General features: G+C 43.2%; 1 protein-coding gene across 2 annotated transcripts in view; it reads right to left on the bottom strand.

Annotated features, from left to right (window-relative positions):
* PLS1 (plastin 1) overlaps nucleotides 1-19,499 on the bottom strand; it is a 218,038-nt gene that overhangs the window by 29,525 nt on the left and 169,014 nt on the right. For both annotated transcript variants that reach the window (XM_073579103.1, XM_073579102.1), the window contains exons 9-10: nucleotides 13,937-14,014; nucleotides 8,879-9,071 (exon numbers count right to left, since the gene is read on the bottom strand). In XM_073579103.1, coding sequence (XP_073435204.1) covers nucleotides 8,879-9,071; nucleotides 13,937-14,014 — 271 coding nt within the window. The remainder of the gene's footprint in view (nucleotides 1-8,878; nucleotides 9,072-13,936; nucleotides 14,015-19,499) is intronic.

Below are 19,499 nucleotides of genomic sequence, written 5' to 3'. Positions count from 1 at the left end.
GGAAGATGGACGGGTCTTTGCAGCTCCGCTCCTGCTATTCCCTTTGCAGGCAGCGGAGCTGCTTGGATCGCTCCCTGGCCGCCGCTACACATGAGGGCAGTTTAAGAATTGCTGCGCGCCGCCCCAGCCCCCGCTACGCCACTGACCGCCCCTGGCTCCCCTTGTGTCCGCGGACCGGCAAGGGCACTGCAGCGGCCCGGTGCTGGGCCGCGGACCGGTGGTTGGGGACCCCTGCTGTAGATAAGCCCCCAATGTCTATGCCGGCAGCTAATAGGGGATAAAAAGGGTGACAGATCCCCTTTAAGTCCATGCCTCAAAGACTGCAAGCTGTTATAACAGCCAGAGGTGGGGCAACAAAATACTAGTGATGTGTTGGAGTGTTTTTTTGTTTGTTTGTTTGTTTGTTTGTTTTTCATGATTCCATAATTTTTTCCCTCAGAATTGAGTGACTCCATAATTTTTCCCCTATGCTTGGTTTAAAAAAGTAACCATTACTGACTACCACATTTTTTGTTCTTCATTTCGTTTACTGTTTCTTAAATCCAGAAAGTTGGCATTTGAAATGACTTTAGTTTTGTGCCATGTCTGTGATCTGCTTTTTTTCTACAAAATTAAACAACTGAATGAACATCCTCCAAGGCCGGTGATGCCATAATTTTTGCCAGGGCTTGTATAAGGGCCAGGCATTCATAAGGCGTGTAAACCAGAATTCTGACCTAAAACACCTTAATAAGTCACAATATTTTTGCATAACTCGGAAGTTTCGCACAAATATTGTAACATTTAGTGTTTAGACGTCCGTCTCGGCAAGCTAGGCCAATATGGGTGCAGTATGGGTAGCACAGGGTGTGGCTATGTCTGATTGTCAAATTCATGAAAAGTTACTAGTATGTGCAATGCTAGTCTTATTAACCCCCCAAAACATAGGGCTTTCCAGAATGTTGACAGCACACATCAACTCAGCGGCCAATTGCTGAGCTCAGTGGCTCATGCCTTCTATATTGGCAGAACCAGTTAGTGTGAGGCAGAAGCAGCGGTGGGAAGCCTGTTCTGGACCTGGGAAGGGTGAGTACTATCTGATTTTGTTATTTTATAGGAGTTCTAGCACTTAGGAACACTTTTTTAAAATAGAAAACCCATTTAAAATTTACACAGCATGTAAATATTTCAGCTGATTGATACCTATGTATCATTAAAGTGGAAGCTTTGTAAGGAAAAGTTTAGATTCTTTGAAGCAAAGATTTTATTTTGAGTAACATTTAGATTTGGAAAATGTTGATCCTCAGGCACTCAATCGTCATATAATAATTGTGATGTTATCACAGGAGGCCAAACTACAGACACCATCAGGGTGCTCGAGAAGCAGAAGCATAAGAGTGGCAGAGGTTAGTAAGGTGATTAAAGAAGCATCCACATCAAAGTTTTTATCCTCTTAATCTATTGCACTGATCATATTATATAGCACTGTGTACTTACAATTGCTCATTTTGCCCTTCTACCCAGTTAATTCTTCTCTTTTACATTATGTTTAAGGCATCACGTGATTAAAATCAGACTAGCTGAATCCTTCTATGTAGTCATCATTAGAACTACAATTCTACATCACAGCAAAGTCCCTAGGTACAAGGGCAAAATGAGCAATTGTAAGTATACAGTGCTATATAATATAATGATTGCAATATTTTAAGAGGCGTGGTAGATCGTCTCACTTGGCTGCACATGGAGGTACAGTGGGGAAAAAAAGTATTTAGTCAGTTAGCAATAGTGCAAGTTCCACCACTTAAAAAGATGAGAGGCGTCTGTAATTTACATCATAGGTAGACCTCAACTATGGGAGACAAACTGAGAAAAAAAAATCCAGAAAATCACATTGTATGTTTTTTTTTCATTTTATTTGCATATTATGGTGGAAAATAAGTATTTGGTCAGAAACAAGCAATCAAGATTTCTGGCTCTCACAGACCTGTAACTTCTTCTTTAAGAGTCTCCTCTTTCCTCCACTCATTACCTGTAGTAATGGCACCTGTTTAAACTTGTTATCAGTATAAAAAGACACCTGTGCACACCCTCAAACAGTCTGACTCCAAACTCCACTAGGGTGAAGACCAAAGAGCTGTCAAAGGACACCAGAAACAAAATTGTAGCCCTGCACCAGGCTGGGAAGACTGAATCTGCAATAGCCAACCAGCTTGGAGTGAAGAAATCAACTGTGGGAGCAATAATTAGAAAATGGAAGACATACAAGACCACTGATAATCTCCACCGATCTGGTGCTCCACGCAAAATCCCACCCCGTGGGGTCAGAATGATCACAAGAACGGTGAGCAAAAATCCCAGAACCACGCGGGGGGACCTAGTGAATGAACTGCAGAGAGCTGGGACCAATGTAACAAGGCCTACCATAAGTAACACACTACGCCACCATGGACTCAGATCCTGCAGTGCCAGACGTGTCCCACTGCTTAAGCCTGTACATGTCCGGGCCCGTCTGAAGTTTGCTAGAGAGCATTTGGATGATCCAGAGGTGTTTTGGGAGAATGTCCTATGGTCTGATGAAACCAAACTGGAACTGTTTGGTAGAAACACAACTTGTCGTGTTTGGATGAAAAAGAATACTGAGTTGCATCCATCAAACACCATACCTACTGTAAAGCATGGTGGTGGAAACATCATGCTTTGGGGCTGTTTCTCTGCAAAGGGGCCAGGACGACTGATCCGGGTACATGAAAGAATGAATGGGGCCATGTATCGTGAGATTTTGAGTGCAAACCTCCTTCCATCAGCAAGGGCATTGAAGATGAAACGTGGCTGGGTCTTTCAACATGACAATGATCCAAAGCACACCGCCAGGGCAACGAAGGAGTGGCTTCGTAAGAAGCATTTCAAGGTCCTGGAGTGGCCTAACCAGTCTCCAGATCCCAACCCTATAGAAAACCTTTGGAGGGAGTTGAAAGTCCGTGTTGCCAAGCGAAAAGCCAAAAACATCACTGCTCTAGAGGAGATCTGCATGGAGGAATGGGCCAACATACCAACAACAGTGTGTGGCAACCTTGTGAAGACTTACAGAAAACGTTTGACCTCTGTCATTGCCAACAAAGGATATGTCACAAAGTATTGAGATGAAATTTTGTTTCTGACCAAATACTTATTTTCCACCATAATATTCAAATAAAATGAAAAAAAGAACAGACAATGTGATTTTCTGGATTTTTTTTCTCAGTTTGTCTCCCATAGTTGAGGTCTACCTATGATGTAAATTACAGACGCCTCTCATCTTTTTAAGTGGTGGAACTTGCACTATTGCTGACTGACTAAATACTTTTTTTCCCCACTGTAGACACGGGAACACTCCGGATTTAGGAGTACACTTGGTTTATTAGATATGGCATAAACCAAGCTGAAGCGCAAAATAAACACTGCCCTCTGGGAAAAACAGCAAAACAAATCGGTAGCACTAGGTACAGTCCTTGCATTAGCAGGAATCAGCCTGCTCAGGGATAGCAAAACCCACGGTTCAAGCATAAATAAAAACACCAACCACTTCTCTGGAGTGTTCCTCTCCAGTCACTGAACACTGCTGCCTTTGGGGTCAGCTACTTAAGCCGCAGGCCACACCATGGGGTGGAGATAGGATGGGCATCCTCCCACCCATTCTATGGATGTCCACATAAAAGCCAACCCATTATGCAAATTAGCTTAATCCCTCGTAACACTTAAGGCCCCATCTCACATAGCAAGATCGCTAGCGAGATCACTGATGTGTCACTGATTTTGTGACGCAACAGCGATCTCGCTACATGTGGCACATAGCGGCGACCGCCCCCCTCCCCCGCTGGATATCGCTGATCGTGCTCGAATGTCCTGGGCCATTTTTTCATTGTTGGCATCCCGCTGGCCAGCATGCATTGCTATGTTTGACGCCGACGAGCGACCTCGTTGGCGACGCAGAACTCAGGGACGCAGGCGTGAGTCGTCAGAATAGCTGCTGTGTGACCTCGCACCAGCAATCCTTACCAGGTCGCATCATTGTCGGGATCGCTGGTGCGTTGCTATGTGAAACGGGACCCTTAATATGATGGAGGAAAAACTATGGGTTTTATATCACTGACGCCATTAGGCGTAGTGAAAAATATCTCCCCTCCAGCACTCTACCAGTGACTTTGTCACAGAGGATAAAACTCTGATGAGAGGAGTGCTTCTTTAATACTCAGTTTGTTGTTTAATTCATCTCTAAGGCCTGTTTCACACTTCCGTTTTTGTGTCCGCCAAACGGATCCGTTTCCGTTTTTTTGACGGAAACTGATGCAAATGGATCCGTTTTTTTAAAAACGGATCCGTTTTTTTGACGGATCCGCGGTAACCGTAATGGAAGTCTATGGGACAAAAAAACGGATCCTGCAAAAAATGGCGGATCCGTTTTTTTACGGAAAACAACGGATTTTGACGGATTTGAAAAAACGGAAGTGTGAAACAGGCCTAAGCTTTCAGCAAAAAAACTGAAGGCTCTTAGCAACGCCTTTTTATTTTGGAAATCATTTTCTCATTCATACCTAATGCTAGTCAGCAGGCAACAAATAAGCAAGCACCTTACATTAAGCTTAGAAATGGCATGCAGAGAATAGGTCTAGATGCAACAACAGGCAATGATCATAAACAGTTTACAAACAAATAGCACATAAAGCTGGCCATACACATGAAATTGCTGTCAAATAAATGCTTATTGAGCCTACAGCTCTCTCTTCCTACTCTCCCGTACTCATGAATGTGCAGCTCAGCTTAGGGTTCATGCCATATTTCTCTGTAGATACTGTACTTATCTCCAGGAGAAAAAAAGAGATGTGCATTTTAGTTCAAATTACCTAACCTTCATATCCTCTTACATCAGCTGTCAGGGGAGAGTTGGGTGCCTGCACATACACATTAGATGATTGGCTGAACTGCCGATATTGGTGGGTTTTCTCATGAATAAAAGTCCACTTTTATCAATAGGTCTTGGAATAATAATAATTTCCACAATTGGATATGATCAGCTGTGATCCCACGCTGTCCTGCCTGTATACTTTTTTTCTCCTCCCCTGGCCAGGAGCTGTGGAGTGATCAGACCATATTCCTGTGCTGAGACACAGCCATTACACAGTACATAGCAGGGGCACATTTACAAGATTATCTCAGCACAGGAACATTTTATTTAAACACAGCTCTGCTGATTAAAATGACCTCTTTAAGAGTTCAATGTGATGCTCTACTCTACTGCATCTGATGAATTTGCAAGCAAATATACAGTATATAAAAAAAACTCTCCTAGGAATAGTGAAAACACTGAACTAAGGTATAAGCACATCCAACTGTGAAGGCTAGGTTCTCTTTTTTGTCATATTTTGGCTTTCTGATCAGTTACATGATGAATACCAATGGTGCCAGGTGGACCCCATTGACCACAATGGAGTCCTTTGGATTTTCGCATGGTCTCCATAATTTTATTGGAAAAAAACAGTGCTTTGACAATTTTGTGATGGAGACTCAGATTTTGTGAAGCAAGTATTTGATGAAGATGTGACCTAACAATGGAATTAGCTTATGAAAAAATATTATAAATCAAATTATACAGGAAAATCTCTGTATTTTATAATAAGAATTATATTCCAAATAAAAACAAAAGATTTAGAAACTATATCAACCTGTCTAATAACTCAGAAGCTGCGCAGTGAAACCACTGAATGTGCCTCTGTACAGGAAAGCATGTATGTATAAAGTACTAATCTAATCTCAGCATTGTGACTAATAACATGAAGTGATCTAATTGGTTGATAAGATATAAACATTAAAATCTATCTCAACTTATATATTCCCAATACGTGGACGTTGACAGACAGCAAAGCAAATTTCAGATTCCTAGGCCCTTGTGAGTATAATCTGAGGTGGGAACTGGGAAATTGGGATGTGCTCCGATTTAAAGAAGCACTTCTATCAAAATTTTTACCCCTTGCAATTATCATATTATATAGCACTGTGTACTTACAATTGCTCATTTTGTCTTTCTACCCATCTAGTTCTTCTCTTTTCTATTAGGTCTATGACATCATGTGATTAAAAATTGACTAGCTGAATCCTTCTCTGTAGAAATGTAATAAACGTGCAGGTGCTGGTATGTCACCACGGAACCGAGACACATCAAAAGTTAAAGGGTTTTATTTACAGGGATATGATACTCCTCGCAGGGAGAAAGCAGTGGGGCTTAAACTGGTTTTAAAGCAGTATATCAAACAGTCAAAAAGAATAACAGTTAGAAACAGGCGTTCTTGGAACTCATCAGTCTGCTGAGTACTTGCTTGTAGGGTCGTTTTCTCCCGCGTTGGCCCCGTCAACAGAGGCACTTGTCGTCTCTCTAGTCGCTGTAGGCTCTGCAGTCTCTAAGGACCCACAACAGGGGTCTCGGGGGTTAATGAAGAAAGGCAGGGGGAACACAAGGCATTCCGGGTGTCCCCTGCTCTGAGTCAATGCTTCAAAACTAAACAGTCTCTCCACAGGAATCATGGGCTCTGTGTCTCTATAAGTCTCTTAACAGGAGTCAGGGGCTCTGCACCAAACACCGCAGGTACTGGGGCTACGCACGGGGGTCACTGTCTCTGCACGGGGTTCACTGTCTCTGCACGGGGTCAGAGCGCACCTCTCCAGTCACTGCAGGCTCTGGTCTCACGTACTCACAAGATGCAGTCTCTCTGCACAGTCCCCCTGGATTTGTCCTCTGAACGGGAGTTCTCTCTTCTCTCCTGCATGCAGCTGCAACCTGCCCTGTCCCCTGCACACTCAGGCTGCCCTCCTTCCTGTTCCTCTCTCCTCCCAGCAGTCACATGACCCAGCACATCCAGGGCAGAAAGTCTTCCCCCTAGCAAGCCTGCTGTCTGGCCAAGTGGTTCCAGATCAGGAGCGGAGAAGGTAACCCCCCCTCTGAGTCTTCTTGTGCTTCACCCCCTTACAGAAACAGGAGGTCAATTTTCCCTGTATGAGTCATGAGTCAATGCAAAGTCCCTGGGAGAGGGAAGGAGGGAGCAGCTGGGTCAGGAGTTGAAGAGGGAACTGATAAATGCAGGAACAAGAGACTTCCTGTTCCTACAGTACATAGAGCAGAGAAAAGAGAAGAATTTACTTTGTAGAAAGGCAAAATGTGCAATTGTAAGTACACAGCGCTATATATGGTAATATTATGATTACAATATATTAAAAGGAAGCAAACTTTGATAAGAGTGCTTCTTTAATGTGCAATTTTATGTTAAGGTGGAGTTAGGTTTATTATTCAAACCAAATCTTTCATGCAAAGGGTACAGGGCACAGCAAAGTCACTCTACGTCTAAAATCTGAATATACCATACCTATTACATATGTAAGCGTGAAATCTAGGGTTCACAAATTAAATGGACAAACGTCAGAATTATTAAAGACACTTGATTAAAAGAGCTGTACATCCTTACTCTAAAACCAAAATAATCCTTCCAATGTAAGGAACCATAATTTAGTACAATTCCTGATTATTGCACCTGTTGTGGTAGGCTCCATTGCATGCTTTATTACAGGAGTATTCTTCCTTATACATTTGGCTTGCTTAAATAGTGCTGAGTCTGACATATTCTGCAGCGTATTACATATAATGTCATCAATCTTGGCCCCCATTGAGGTTCACAATATAAATTCCATCCCTATCATTATGTCTCTTTGGAGACATGGGGAGACCATAAAGACTCATTGCAGATGTTGTCCTTGGTGAGGATGGAATCCAGGACCCCAGCACTGTAAAGCAACAGTGCTAACCACTATGCTGCCGAGAAGCATTTCTTAAAAGCAGCACCAGATGGAGGTACAACACGCTAGTATAGTGAGTTCTTAAGGGCCTACAGAATAGCTACATGCACAAGGGTACATTTTGCTCATTTTGTAGTGAAAGTTTATATCTCACACAGGATGTTTGTCTGATGAGCAGACTTCACAATTTTATTATTTCCTATAGTGGATGTCACCAGGGGTCAGATGTTGAACTTATTTTATTAACGTTGACCTAGAGTTTGCCATTTATTTTCTTCAAATAAATTATATTGTTTCAGAGATATTGGCCTTTTTATTTTGTGTTAATTTTTATGGTCTTTACCAAGGGGGCAGAGCTCAGTTATGAAGAGCAGCCCAAAGACACGCCCCAGAGGATCCTGTGAGCCACACTCCCATGGAAAAGACCATAACAATTAGCACTAAATATAAAGACCTGTGTTTCTGGTACAGTATGGCCGATTTTACAACAATTAAAATGGGGAATACTAAGGAGAGCAGTAGGAATCAAATTAGAGCAAAACCTTTCCACTTTTGCCCTGATAACAGTCCCCTTTAAGCTACTGTATCCCACATTAAGTCTGATGACTCTATCAATAATGCAATCTTTACAGCAGCTCAAAAACTCTGAAAAGGTCTACTATTGTGTCAGCTAATGGCATAACTGGCATATGGGCTACAAATGGCACATCGAGCAAAATATATTTCTCAGTACATTTATAGAAAAAAAAAAACGTGCCTCAAACAATCAGCTACATTTTGTCACTTCTCCTAGTCACACTCCTGTTAAAAAAAAGCCAATAAAAAGGCAAAAGTGTCAAAATCCCATCAGAAATTTGGGACATACTATGTGCTCCATTTTTTATGCTAAACTGCAGTTATGGTGCTTTTTGCTTAGTAAATATAATTGTTTACAGGTTTTCGCTGTTTCCTCAACATCTCCATTGTACAAGCCTGACCTTTCCCAGGTTATGGTCCCTCGCTCTCCATAGTGATGCAATAACAGAAACAACCTCAGAGCTTGTATAATAATACTGCAATGGGTTTGTGCCATTTATCTTACCTTCTATCTGGTTCAGGAAATCAAAGCCTTTGACTTTATTCAGAGCTGGGTGCATGTTAAACAAATTTGCCACAAACGCCAAGTTGAGTTTAGGGTTTCCAGAGACGACATCTGATGGTGACACAAACTGTCTGCAGCCCAGCTTGTCTGCTTGGTTAAGCATGTAATTAGCCCTTTTCAGATCATTAGGCTCCTACCAAAACAAGACAAATTTTATCATGTCCCTTACAGTATCCACATACTGATGCACTTCTGCTGATGGCACTGTCCTAGAAATCCAGGAAACCTACTCATGAGATTGTGCATGATTATCTTGTGCCGCACAACAGGGAAACACCATTATCAAGGGAATTTTATATACATTATATTCTATGTATATAAATGAATAATGTAAATAAATGTACTAGCTGAAGAGCCCAGCGCTGCCCGGGCAAAGTAACTAACTTCTGTTAGTTATAACAAATTATAATGATTATATATATATGTATAAAGCTGAGTGTAGAGCCCTGCAGACTCCGCATAGCCACATTCACTATAATATCCCTCATCATCCAGTCAGCCAGAGCTATCGGACTACTAACCCGGCCCTAATATCCCACATCATCCCGTCAGCCAGAGCCACTGGACTACTATCCCTAATATTCCACATCGTCCCGTCAGCCAGAGCCACCGGACTACTACCCCTAATATCCCACATCGTCCCGTCAGCCAGAGCCACCGAATTACTACCTCTAATATCCCACATCATCCCGTCAGCCAGTGCCATCGGACTCCTACCTCTAATATCCCACATCATCCCGTCAGCCAGAGCTACCGGACTACTACCCCTAATATCCCACATCATCCCGTCAGCCAGAGCCACCGGACTACTACCCCTAAATATACCACATCATCCAGTCAGCCAGAGCCACTGGATTACTACCCCTAATATCCCACATCATCCCGTCAGCCAGAGCCACCAGACTACTACCCCTAATATCCCACATCATCATGTCAGCCAGAGCTACCGGACTACTACCACTAATATCCCACATCATCCCGTCAGAGCCACTGGACTACTACCCCTAATATCCCACATCATCCCGTCAGCCAACGCCACCGGACTACTACCCCTAATATCCCACATCATTCGGTCAGAGCCACCGGACTACTACCCCTAATATCCCACATCATCCCGTCAGCCAAAGCCACCGGACTACTACCCCTAATATCCCACATCATTCGGTCAGAGCCATCGGACTACTACCCCTAATATCCCACATCCTAACTTCCATACCAGGGATCCCTTTAAGAGAGGCCTGAGGGTAAAACCAAAGCGCTGGATGGATTTGCCCTGACTTCCATACCAATGATCCCTTTAAGAGGGAAGATGTGCCTATGGCATGGAGGATGTGTGATGGGTATATGGGCAGGGGGGATTCATTTCTGTCATGTGCTCCGCTCCTTTCTGGGGGGCAGACAATGCCTGGGAGCTTATGTTTCCGGGGATGCTAGATTTCTCCCACCAGGTCAGTGTCTGCTGAGGTGTTGTAGTGGAGTGAGAAAACTATTGCTCATAGCAACCAATCACAGCTCAGCTTCTTTGTTTAGTGATTGGTTGCAAGGAAAACTGTTGCTCATAGCAACCAATCACAGCTCAGCTTCTTTTAAACAGCTCTGGTGAAATGAAAGATGCTTTGTGATTGGTTGGTGATACACATACATACATACATTCACTTTAATATATATAGATATGTTTTATATGAATTTCCTTGTTATATATAATATTCCTTCAATACATACAGTATATGTATAATCGTAACTAACTACATTTAGAAATAACCTAGACCAGGGGTCCCAGACATGCAGCCAGCGGGCCACATGCAGGCTCTGAGGCTGCTTCAGGTGGCCTGCAGGCACTGTAGACCCTTTGGCGATCCCTGCCCAGTTCTGGGGGTCGTCAACAGCAGCGTTTTATTTCAGCTGAATGTGTGTCCTTGGACGCACATTCAATTAAAATAATGTAGCTGCTGCGGGGAGGTGCAGGAGTGGCAGCGGCGGAGCCTCAGGTCACAGAAGGCAGGAGTCGGCTGTCATGGCTAAATCCTGTGCCTGCTGCTAAAGAGAAATGAATATTCACAACTCTCCATTCACATGGCCATTTGTGTGGAGAGCATTGAATATTAATTTCTCTTTAATAGCGGGCACAGTAAGCGTAGCCACTGGCTTCCTGCAGCGGCCGGTCGATCATGTGTGCCCGCTACTAAAGAGAATGAATATTAATTGTTCTCCTGCCATGCGCTGCTGACAAGCATAAATTAGCTGCTGGCATCAGAACAAGATGCTGCATGAAAGCGCAGGAAAGGTAAGTAGGATGGTTTATGTTTTTTAATATTTTTGTGATGGGGCCATGCATACCAAGATAGGGATGAGGGGGCCATGTATACCTGGATTGGGGACATATATATACCAGGATGGTAAATATTAGTATAGAATTGACCACATTATTTGCTTCACTCTTTTTTCTATTTTCTTCCTCTAAAACCTAGGAACAAAGCCACAATATGTAACCACAAAAGGACCTGGATGGGGACATGACTAATATATGGTGACCTGGATATGGGGACATGACTACAATATGTGGACATAACTACAATATGAGAACCTGGATGGGAACATAACTACAATATAGGGACTTGGATGGGGACATACAGTATATATAATATGGGGACCTGGATGGAGACATAACTATAATATGAGAACCTGGATAGGGACATATCTACAATATGGAGATATAACTACAATATGAGGACCTTGATGGGGACATAACTACAATATGAAACCCTGGATTGTTGTGACCACTTTGACCTGGCTTCTGAGTTTGGGCTCCCTCTGGTGGTTGCTGCTGGTAATGGAGCTGGCCTAGCTGACAGAAGTCAATCACCTGAGCAGGATGATTGGAGGTCAGGTGTTACAGACTGGAGTAATTTAAGTGAGCAACTTTCCCTCAGCTCTTGCCGGTAATTTGGTTTTCTTTCTGAGCTTTTTGGAAGTCTGCTTGCCTCCTGCTTTGTCTTGCATCTTTCAGATAAGTTATTTGTCTGCTTGAATCTTTTTGCATTTGATCCATTTTTTTGCTTTTCTCTGATTTCTGCCTTGCTGGTGTGAATCCAGCCTGGTTCCCTGCTGGGACTTGTGCTGGACTCTGTTTCATTTGCCACAGCTTATGTCAGTCTTTTCAGTATTTCTAATCCCCTGTTATATCAGTATCTTTTGTTTGCGTCCAGTTACACCAGAGTTCTGATTTAGTGGGGAAGAGGTCATGTGGCCTCAGTATTTTTTGGATATCAGACGTGTTGGAGTTTTTCTTAGGGTTTTTTGAGTGATTGCAGGCAGTATCCTTTCCTGTCCTATTCTATCTAGACAGTTTGGGCCCCATCATTTGCTTACTCTATTTTCTGCCTGTGTTTGTGCCTCATCTTGTCTCACCGGCAATATATGTTTGGGGGCTATCTATTCCTTTGGGGTTCTACTCTGGGGCAGTTTAGCTTACCCCTTTCTCTCTTTAGGCTTAGTTAATTCTTTGGTTGTGCCGAGGCGTCTAGAGCATCGTAGGTACGTCCCACGGCTAATTCTAGTTGTGTTGTCAGTTTAGGGGCCTGCAATCCGCTAAATTACCAACCTCTCTGGTTATCTGGTTGCCTCGCCTATTCCCCTGTTATCCTCGGTTACCTAATCATAACACTGGATGGGGACATAACTACAATATGGGGACCTGGATGGGAACATACAGTATGTATAATATGGGGACCTGGATGGAGACCTAACTATAATATGAGAACCTGGATAGGGACATATCTACAATATGGGGATATAACTACAATATGATGACCTTGATGGAGACACAACTACAATATGAGGACATAACTACAATATGAGGACCTGGATAGGGACATAACCACAATATGGGGACCTGGATATGGGGGCATAACTACAATATGAGTCCACATTTGTTATCACCACATCCATAAAGACCCAAGCTTCAAAAAAATGAAAAAATAAACAAACAGTTTTAGACCCCTGACCTAAACCATACACAAGGTCAACCCATAATGTAAAATTCTGATGCCACATCTGGCCCTCTGGCAGTTCCAGTTCGGCCCACGAACTGAGACAGTCAAATAACTGAAACTACTGGCCAATGAGCCTCATCTGTGGCCTCTCTTCCACGCCAGGCGCCCTGATTTCACCTCCTGCATTATCAGGAGCTTGTGCGACCAAGATGGCAGACATGATGATATCACTACATTGTGTCTGCTGTGCAGAGCATCACTGCTCACAGCAAGGACCGGAGCAGAGCACCAGGGGAACAGGAACAAAGTTTTTTTTTAATATGCGTGAATGTGTGTGTTCTCATACTGTATATAAGGAACTGGGGAGGATAATGGTGTGTAGGCTTATACTGTATTGTATTTAAGGAGACTATGGAGTGGATCATGCTGTATATAGGGGTCTGTATATGGCTTCATACTGTATATGGGTTTTCTCATACTGTATGTAGGGCCTGTTTGTGGTTACATACTGTATATAAGGGGCAGTTAGTGTGGGATTATATTGCATATAGGGGCTAATGCTATGTATAGGGGGCCTGTGTGTGAACTCATACTGTATATAGGGGGCTGTGTGGGTGTTCATGCAGTATGTAGGGGGCTGTGATTGGACTCATACTATATATTGTGGGCTGTGTGTGGACTCATACTGTATATAGGGGCTGTGTGTGGACACATACTGTGTATAGGGGATTCTATGTGTGGGATCATACTGTATATAAGGGACCTCATACTATACAGTATATTGGGGGGTGAGCTCATACAGTATATAGGGTGATGTCAGCATACTTAATTCTATTCAATATTAGGCGATACAAATAACATTCATATAAAATAATAATTATAATGAATATCAATATAGTAATAATAAAAATATATTATGTAGAAAAACCTACATATAATAATAATACAAACAATACAGCCAAATCCATACAATTAATGTTTAACTAAAATAAAAGTCTGAACTTACATTGAAACCAGAAAAGTCTATGAAAACATCATCCTTGGGGGCAATTTCTCTTAGGAGGATGAAATATGCTTTGGAATCCTGGATTAGAAAATACAAAAACAAAACTATCACATTAATGTCATTATTGTGTAATGTGCAAGCCTTGGAAAGAGCAAACAAATACAGAGATACAGCCATTATCATCCTCAGCACTCTCTGCCCCGTCAGCTCCTACCAATCATTCATAATGCCTGGAAAGTGCTGTGGACTTAATGGCGCTATATAAGTAAGCATAATTAATAAAAACAGTACAAATGGAAGCAGTTTTCACCACATTGTAAGGCTACGTGGCCACGATTAGAACGCAGCGTTTTGGATGCAGCGAAAATACTGTGCGTCCAAAACTCTGCTGTATCCTGATTGTGGACACATAGCCTAACATAGCGGAAAATCAGAGCAGGCTGCATTTTTCTAATGCTCATGCTTGTGCAGATATGCAGAAGATTTTGCACACTTCTCTTTATAGGGTAAACGCCAGAGCAAATCTATGAAAAAATCTGCATGTAACACAGATTTAACTGTGTATTTAATGCAAATTTCATCTGGGTTCACTGCAAAAACCCACAACTGAATTTACACAGTATATTTGGTCTTAACATAATAGGGCATATGGACAGGGGTTACCTTGATGAGCAAATCCCTTAAAGGGAATGTGACATCAGAAACTGACCTATTGTTTTAATTATTAGGTTTTAGTTTAAAAGGGTGGTCCACTTTAAAAAAAAAGTGGGACCCAAACTATGCGTCCTGCAACAGGGCCATCACATGAACAGAGCACGTCACTGCTCTAGCCAGTCACTAAGCTCAGTGTATGATTTTGGTAGGTATTTTGTATAGTTTGTAGACCACTTTTCTGAAAGAGGACAATCCCTTTCTATATTTTTGTTTTTTTTTTCCAATGTTTTTATTTCATACCATCATTCCCATCTGTTTTAAAAATGAAAAATAGAGATCTTGCAACTTTGATAACTAAGCACATAACTTCTACAATAATTCTTCCTGTTCTTTCAGGAAATTCACATGTACATTAGCAGCAACAGACTGACTCTGGCCTTATTTTTTTATTTCAGCATCTAATGAGCGTGTGCAAAGGTCAATGTGAAAAGATGGGGAGCAGGTTCAGCTGTTACATCACCTATTGTGAATGGTGGATCCTGTGTTATCAGCTGTGTATAGAGGTGATATTTGTCATTGCAATCCTGTCTGGGATTATGGGCAAACTGCTGTAAACTTTTCCTAAAATTACAGGAAGTAAAATTCTCAAATAGCCCCAGTGGCCACTGTGAAAATGGAATGATTTCTAATTTTATTTCTCAATAGAAATTCTAAAATAAAAAAAAAACAATACTGCCAAAAATGTTTAAAAAATACATTTAACACAAAAATCTGATTTTAAAATAGATTTGTCATGATCCACTCCGGGTTTTGAGTCATGTTTGCCCTTTTCCTGGTCTGATCATGTCAATGGTTAACTTTGCTTGGCCTCGTTTTGGGTTCAGGTCTGCTATTTCTTCCTGCTGCATCCTGCAGACATGTCAGTTATATTTTCTGCCTACAGTAGTACCCTGATTGGTCCTGCTGCGCTTTCTGACTTAGTCCGTGTCTGCCCCTTCCTCCCTGCCTGTCCTGTCTGAGTGTTCCCCTTGTTTTTGGATTTGACAGTGTTTGACTCGGCTTTGGCTTTGACCTGCCTTTGTCTCTTGCTCCAGGTGCTTCTGCCTTTTGTCTGGTATTGACCCTTTGTCTCTCCACTGACTCTGTGATTGTTTTTTCCCTTTGTACTGTGTGACGTCTAGGTTTTGACTCGGCTTGACTATTCTGCTGGTTGTAGCTTCGCTGCAGCACTGCAGGTCTGCTCTTGCAGGCTTGTTACCATCCTTCCACTCTATTGCCTTCTTGTGGAGGTTGCAGTTACCTGCACAGCTGCAGCATGACATTCTAACTGACCATTGACATTTTTTTTTTTTTACTCCTTTCTTTAAGGATCCGCTTCGCATGCTGGAGGATCAGATATCTAGCCTAACTCAAATGATGAAAGATTTGTCCGTTGAACATAGAGCCCTGGCCACTTCTCATAATCAGCTTCAAAAGGATCTCTCTGAGACGGTTAGGTCTGTTCAGGGTTCTATTTTCTAATCTACCTATAGGCACTCGGACCCAGGACCCCATAGATGTCACGTTCCACACTCCTAAACCTACGGTCAGGCTCCCAGATTCTTTTTCCGGAGAGAAAGAGAAGTTCCTTACATTCAGGGAGAGTTGTAAGTTGCTTTTCTCCCTGAGACGGATCCTCTGAGGATGAGAGTCAATGGGTGGGGATAATTATTTTGTTGCTTCGGGAGGGTCCCCAGACTTGGGCATTTTCGTTACCTGCTACTGCACCGAACGTGTGTCTGTAGATAGGTTCTTTGAGGCCTTAGGACTGATTTTTGACGAACCAGACCGGGTCAGGGTGGCAGAGGACACTATCATGGGTCTCTTTCAGGGTAAACTCACCGTCGAATGGTATTGCTCTGAGTTCTGGCGGTGGGCCATCGAAGTGAACTGGAACCACTCTGCACTTAGATGTCAGTTCAGGAGAGGACTGTCAGATCATATTAAGGATGCTCTGGCTCTCCATCCGCCAGCCAGGTCCTTGGAGGAGGCTATGAATCAGGCCATTCGTATGGATCGAAGGTTGCGGGAGAGAGGCGTAATGCAGCAAGAGACTCCTTTACGTCTGGCTAATTCCGATGTGACAGCCTATACTGAACCTGTGGAGGTACGGGCCACCAACCTGAAGGAGAAGGAGGGGAGGCAACGACGAGAGGGGAGCTTGTGTTTTTACTGTGGAGATCCTGGACATTGGAAAAAGGACTGCCCCTCTTGCCCACCGACTAACAAGTTGCCGGGAAATGCCTAAGTCTGAGTGATTGCCGAGGAGATCACCCAGACTCTCAGGTACCTTTTTCCTCATGTCAAAAAATATTGTTGGAGGTGGAACTTTGTTATGGGGGTAGTTTCACACCCACTTCATCTTTCGTGGACTGTGGGTCATCCATGAACTTTATTGACTCACGCTTGGTGTCTAAGTGTCAGATAGGGACAGTTAGGCTTGAAACACCAATTCATATCATTGCTATTGATAAAACTCCGCTGGTTAAGAACATTGATCACTTTGTCTCGGAGGAGTTCCTCCTCAGGGTGGGTTCCTTGCATCAGGAATGCATCTCGTGTTATGCTCTGGACAATCTTCCAGCGGGACTGGTGTTGGGATTCCCCTTGTTACGGTTACATAATCCTGTTATTAACTGGGAATCTCGGGATATTGTAAAATGGGGGCCTAATTGTTCTAATGGTTGTCTTTGTACTGTACTGGTGATGTCCATTAATCTGGAGAGTATTCTGGAGTACCTGAAGGATTTTAAGTACATGTTTTTCGAAACAGAGGCTGAGGTTTTACCACCACTTCGCTCCTATGCTTGTGCTATCAATCTCATTCCGGGTGCTAAATTGCCCAAGGCCCGTCTGTACAATCTTTCTGGCCTGGAACGTAATACTTATCCTCTCCCGCTTATCCCTGTTCTTTTCAACCAATTGTCTGGGGCTAAGTGGTTTTCCAAGTTAGACCTCAGGGGAGCATATAGTCTTATTCATATTTGGGAGGGGTTGAGTGGAAAACAGCATTTCTCACCTCTGAGGGTTTGTTTGAAAACTTGGTTATGCCCTTTGGTCTTACCAATCCACCTGCTGTGTTTCAGGATTTCATTAATAATGTTTTTTCCGACTTTATTGGGCCCTTTGTGGTGATATATTTAGATGACATCCTGATATTTTCATCTGACAAGGAATCTCACTTGGGTCATCTGTGTGCAGTTCTCCAGAGGTTACAGGAGAATTTGCTCTTCTCTAAACCTGAGAAGTGTGTATTTTTTGTCCGAGAGCTGTCCTTTCTTGGGGTCATTCTGTCTGCTAAAGGGTTTCGTAAGGACCCTGGAAAGGTACAGGCCATTGTTGATTGGGTGCAACCCAAAGACCTGGGAGGTCTTCAGCACTTATGGGGGTCTGCTAATTATTATGGAAGATTTATTAAAGGGTTTTCTCAGGTGGTCAAGCCTCTCACTGACCTCACTCGTGAGGGGGCTGATTTTAAAAACGGGTCTGTCTCAGCAGTTACAGCATTTTCTTCATTGAAAAAATGTTTTATGTCTGCTCCTGTGTTGGTCCAGCCCAATCCGTCTGAACCATTCATTGCTGAGGTAAACGCATTTGAGGTGGGAATGGGGGCAGTGTTGTCTCAGGGACCTGCCACTTTGACTAACTTGAGACCTTGTGCATTTTTCTCCTACTGAGAGAAATTATAATGTCGGGAATCGAAAGTCATTAGCCATAAAACTGGCTTTTGAAGAATGGAGGCACTTTTTGGAGGGGGCTGTTCACCGGATTACGGTGATTACGGACCCCAAGAACCTGTCCTACATTGAGTCGGCTAAAAGCTTAACTCCTAGGCAGGTGAGGTGGTCATTTTTTTTTTCACGGTTCTCTTTTTCCATCACCTTTCGGCCTGGTTCCAAGAATGTCATGGCCGATGTCTTGTCTCACAGTTTGGATCCGGTATCACCTCCCAAACCTACTTCCTCCATTCTTCAGCACGGGGAGGTCATTGCTGGGGAGTCCTCCGAGTTGGAGCAGGAGATTTGTGAGGCTCAGTCTCTGGCTCCTCCATCATTGCCTGAGAATAAGGTCTTCGCCCCTGTGCAGTATCGGTTTAGGGTTCTCCTGGAGTTTCACGACTCTGCTCTCCGTGGGCATCCAGGGGTTTCGGCTACCCGAAGAGCTATTGCTAGACTGTTTTGGTGGTCCTCCATGTCTTCTGACATCGCCGTGTTTGTGTCTGCTTGTGATACGTGTGCCCATGCTAAAAGCTCCCATAACCGGCCGGCCAGGGAAATGGTGCCATTGCCAATTCCGGATAGACCTTGGACTGGGTAGTGGTTGATAGATTTAGTAAACAGGCACATTTTGTACCGTTGACAGGACTACCTAATGCTGAAACGATATCCAAGTTATTTATTGAGCATGTTGTGCAGTTGCATGGTGTGTCTCTGAATTTGGTGTCTGATAGAGGGGTACAATTTGTGTCCAAGTTCTAGAGGGCTTTCTGTAAGAGACTGGGTATTCTCCTCGGCCTACCATCCTGAAACCAACGGGCAGACGGAGAGAACCAATCAGTCAGTGGAACAAATTTTGTGGTGTCTTGCCACATCTCGGCAAGATGATTGGTGCTCCTCACTGCCAGTGGCTGAATTCGCATTCAATAATCGGGTTAATCAGTCCACTGGTACTTCTCCGTTTTTCTGTAAATACGTTTTCACCCCCATTTTGGTGAATTTTCTAGGCTGGATTTGGGGTGTCCAGGGGCTGATTCGGCGATTCAACAGTTGGAGGAGGTGTGGAGGGAGGTTCAGAAGAACATTGGGGTGGCTAAGAACAAACAAAAACATTTTGCTGATAAGTGACAATCTGTGGGACCTAAGTTGCTGGT

This window comes from Dendrobates tinctorius, unplaced genomic scaffold (genome assembly GCF_039654945.1).
Source record: "Dendrobates tinctorius isolate UK_male_01 unplaced genomic scaffold, ASM3965494v1 ptg000060l, whole genome shotgun sequence".
In the NCBI taxonomy this organism is placed as follows: domain Eukaryota; kingdom Metazoa; phylum Chordata; class Amphibia; order Anura; family Dendrobatidae; genus Dendrobates; species Dendrobates tinctorius.
This window is presented reverse-complemented; position numbering and strand designations above follow the sequence as displayed.